At 35.6% G+C, this 3,380-nt stretch overlaps 1 protein-coding gene across 1 annotated transcript; it reads left to right on the top strand.

Moving 5' to 3' along the window:
* Window positions 1-346: 346 nt before the first annotated feature.
* On the top strand, window positions 347-2,835 carry LOC111907180 (peptidyl-prolyl cis-trans isomerase PASTICCINO1). Its single transcript, XM_052768825.1, has 12 exons — window positions 347-391; window positions 828-885; window positions 1,237-1,311; window positions 1,405-1,553; window positions 1,635-1,732; window positions 1,816-1,885; window positions 1,978-2,037; window positions 2,115-2,171; window positions 2,251-2,319; window positions 2,424-2,501; window positions 2,578-2,679; window positions 2,764-2,835. The coding sequence occupies exons 1-12, from the start codon at window positions 347-349 to the stop codon at window positions 2,833-2,835; spliced, it is 933 nt and encodes a 310-aa protein (XP_052624785.1).
* Window positions 2,836-3,380: the final 545 nt, after the last annotated feature.

The raw sequence follows: 3,380 nt of genomic DNA, 5'->3' as shown, positions 1-3,380 counted from the left end.
GCACCACAAGACCAGCCCTAAGCCACCACCACACTGCCTTCGCAACAGCCCAGAACCACCACTACACCCCCACAGGTCTTTCAACAAACCCTAAAAAGTCGCAATCAGTTGTCGCTTTACAGATTTAAGAGTCTTGGTTGTCCTGGATGTTGACGATGTTTCCTCTTCTACTATCAACTCTCTTAGTTGTCGCTGTTGGTATTGGTGGTGCGACGGCGTGGGTTGCCAGTGGCGGTGACTGGAGGCGTTGTGGTCTTCAGGTCTCGCAAATCGATTGCGTCATCGCAGTTTAGTTTTATCGCTATCAGTTTCGATCAATTTAGTCTACGTAACGTCGCTCACCACCATGGTCCAAGCCACCGTCGCTCTCCACCACCGATTGTCTCTACAGGTCAGTTAACGTCTATTATTTTAAATTACGATGCCTTAAAGAAGAAGAACGCTTCCAAAAGTCATCATCCCCGGGGACAACGGGTCAGTTGTTTTTCTTAAATCTGGGTTTATTTTGGGGTTATCTACTTGATTGGAGTTGAAAATCGTTCTCACTTGAAGCTGATCTCGATTATTATGTTGTCAAAAAGAAAAGTTCGATTTCATGCTTGTTTTGGTGAAATTGGTTATTGATAGTTTCATAGATTTATTATAGATTACTATAGGAGAAACAACTTGATATAAATCACGATCTCCGACCGTAAACTATCTTAAAATTTGTGTTTTTGACAATTCCTTTCTAACCTAGCTTATGAACTTCCTAAATATTGGTGTTCAGACTGAGTATGTTGATGCAGTCATCTCTTTTCATGTATATCTGTGTGAATTTTACATAGGTTTCATTCCCTGACTTGCTTATTGATTTGTTGTATATCCCACAGTCTCTTCCATCAAGTAAGTTGTTCATGTCAATAATACCTCCGGTAGTTCCCGTGCTTCTGGCTCCGACGACTTTTATCAGGTTTTTGGTCTAACGTCTTCTAATACTTCATTTGAAATTGAAAATCAACATTCCCCTCTTGTAGTAATCCCTTGATACTTCATGAATAAAATTTATTTGTTGTAGTAATGGCCCATTTGGACTTATTCGTGCATCTATTGCCAGTTCTTCAAAAAGAACAAAGTCCTCGTCCTGTCCGGAAGCAATAAACAAACAATAACCTTTCTTCTTCCTTCTGGTTATGTGTTGTTTCGTCTGGATGTCTGGTTAATTCTGATTATTAAGGTTTCCATTTTTTGTCTCAGGTATCTTTATTTGCTCTTATTTTCAACACATAGGAGATGGTCGTCTAATCAAACGTCGAATAAGAGATGGAAAAGGTATTGTTTCAGTCCTTCAAGTAACACATAATTGCATATTAGTCCTTGGTTTATACTAGTAACAACACTGGATGTGAATTTTGAAACAATTAGGTGAATTTTCTATGGGTTGCCCTCTTCAAGACAGTAGACTGTGTGTCCATTACAAGGGCATGCTTCTTGATGAGAAAAAGATAGTTTTCTATGATACAAAAGTTGATAATGATGGGGAACCTTTGGAGTTTTCCTTAGGGGAAGGGCTTGTAAGTTTTGAGTTTGAATAAAAAATGTGATTGGTGTTAGTTTTGTTGTAAATTGTAATATGAGGTTGTGATTGTGATTAGGTACCTGAAGGTTTTGAGATGTGTGTTCGACTGATGTTGCCTGAAGAGGTATCGCACGTCACCTGCCTCCCTGATTATGCTTATGACAAGTTCACAATGTAAATTTCTGATAACTTAATACATACAAATATGTAAAATTATGAAATGAAGTAATGTTGATGTTTGTTTATTGTGTGAGTAGGCCAGATAATGTTCCTGAAGGTGCTTATGTTGAATGGGTGATTGAGCTTCTTGGTTTTGAAATGAAAAAGGTAAAACATTTTATTGTATTTTTAGTATTTGAGTTGATGCATCTGGAATTATGGATGAGTCATTTTAGTGGAGTATTCTGTATAATATGTAGGATTGGACTGGTATGGATTTTAGAGCTATTATGAATGATTTTGAGAACACAAAAAGCACGGTATGTATTTTTAAATTAAATTAACAGGTGTTGAGCATTTTAATTTTTTTTTATCCAGTTTGATGTTTCTTATTCAGGGTAACAGACTATTCAAAGAAGGAAAATTTGCTCTTGCCAAAGCCAAGTATGATAAGGTACACAACATCATTATTAAAGAATTCGAAATTAGTGTGTGTGAATTTATTATGATTTAATTTGTGGTTTTTGTTGCAGGTTCTACGTGAATTCAATCATGTAAATCCTCAAGATGATGAGGAGGGAAAAGAGTTTGCAAATACAAGAGTATGAATGAGCCTCCTTCATTATTTATTACAAAATAATTAAAAAAAATTCTTTATTTACCAAGAGTGGTTGCTAAATGCTAATAACATAACATGCATGAAAAGAATCTGTTGAATCTGAACGTGGCTGCTTGCTACTTGAAGATGGGGGATTGTAGAAAGTCAATCGAGACGTGTAATAAAGTAATTACTTTTTTTATTAAATAAATAAAAAAATTGTTTGATTGGTGATATATATTAATAAATAATGTATGTGTAGGTATTGGATGCAAATCATGTTCATGTGAAGGCACTTTATCGTCGAGGAATGGCATACATGGAGACTGGTGATTTTGAGGAAGCAAGAAGAGATTTCAAGAGAGTGAGTTTTTGTTAATTTCAATTTCATTAATGTAAATGAAAAATTGAATAACAAAACACTTGTTATTTGATGGACTGAAACTAGATGATGAGCATAGACAAGTCATCCGAAGTCAATGCAAAGGCAGCTCTTCTTAAACTAAAGCAAACAGAATAGGTCATTTGTTTATCTATTTTAAATGTAAATAAATTGTGAAGGCAGCTCTTAATTTTCCTTCTCGTTATGAGTTGTTTCCATTTTTTCCTTCTCGTTATGCTCTTATATGTTGGCCTCGTTCTGTATTGTTGGTTTCCCCTCTACCTTCACTGCTCCCTGCCCTGCCGTAACTAAGAAGAGGATTATCATTTTTCCATTTTGGCTCATCTTGTAAAAATGTCTCTTACATCTTATCGTTACTCGCCCAAAGAATTGAACTTATCTAGCTTAAAGGTTTAATTTCGGATACTTAGATATGAATGCTTGTTAGATCAAGGGAATTAGTAATCATCATCCACGTCAGATAGATTAATTCCACATGTTTTTCATGGTGCACACCACCTGTTTGTAAAAATGCCTCTAACAACTTATCTATATTAAATGATTGATTTCTGATACACATTCTCAATCCTTTCAGTGCCATCTTTATTGGTTTCAGGTTATGTGAAAATGTTGAAGTCATAAGTTTGAAGAGCTTGTTCTACTTGTTGGATTAGTGTCTAAGT

This window comes from Lactuca sativa, chromosome 2 (genome assembly GCF_002870075.4).
Source record: "Lactuca sativa cultivar Salinas chromosome 2, Lsat_Salinas_v11, whole genome shotgun sequence".
Lineage (NCBI taxonomy): Eukaryota > Viridiplantae > Streptophyta > Magnoliopsida > Asterales > Asteraceae > Lactuca > Lactuca sativa.
Note: the sequence above shows the minus strand (reverse complement) of the source record. Positions and strands in the feature narration are given on the sequence as shown.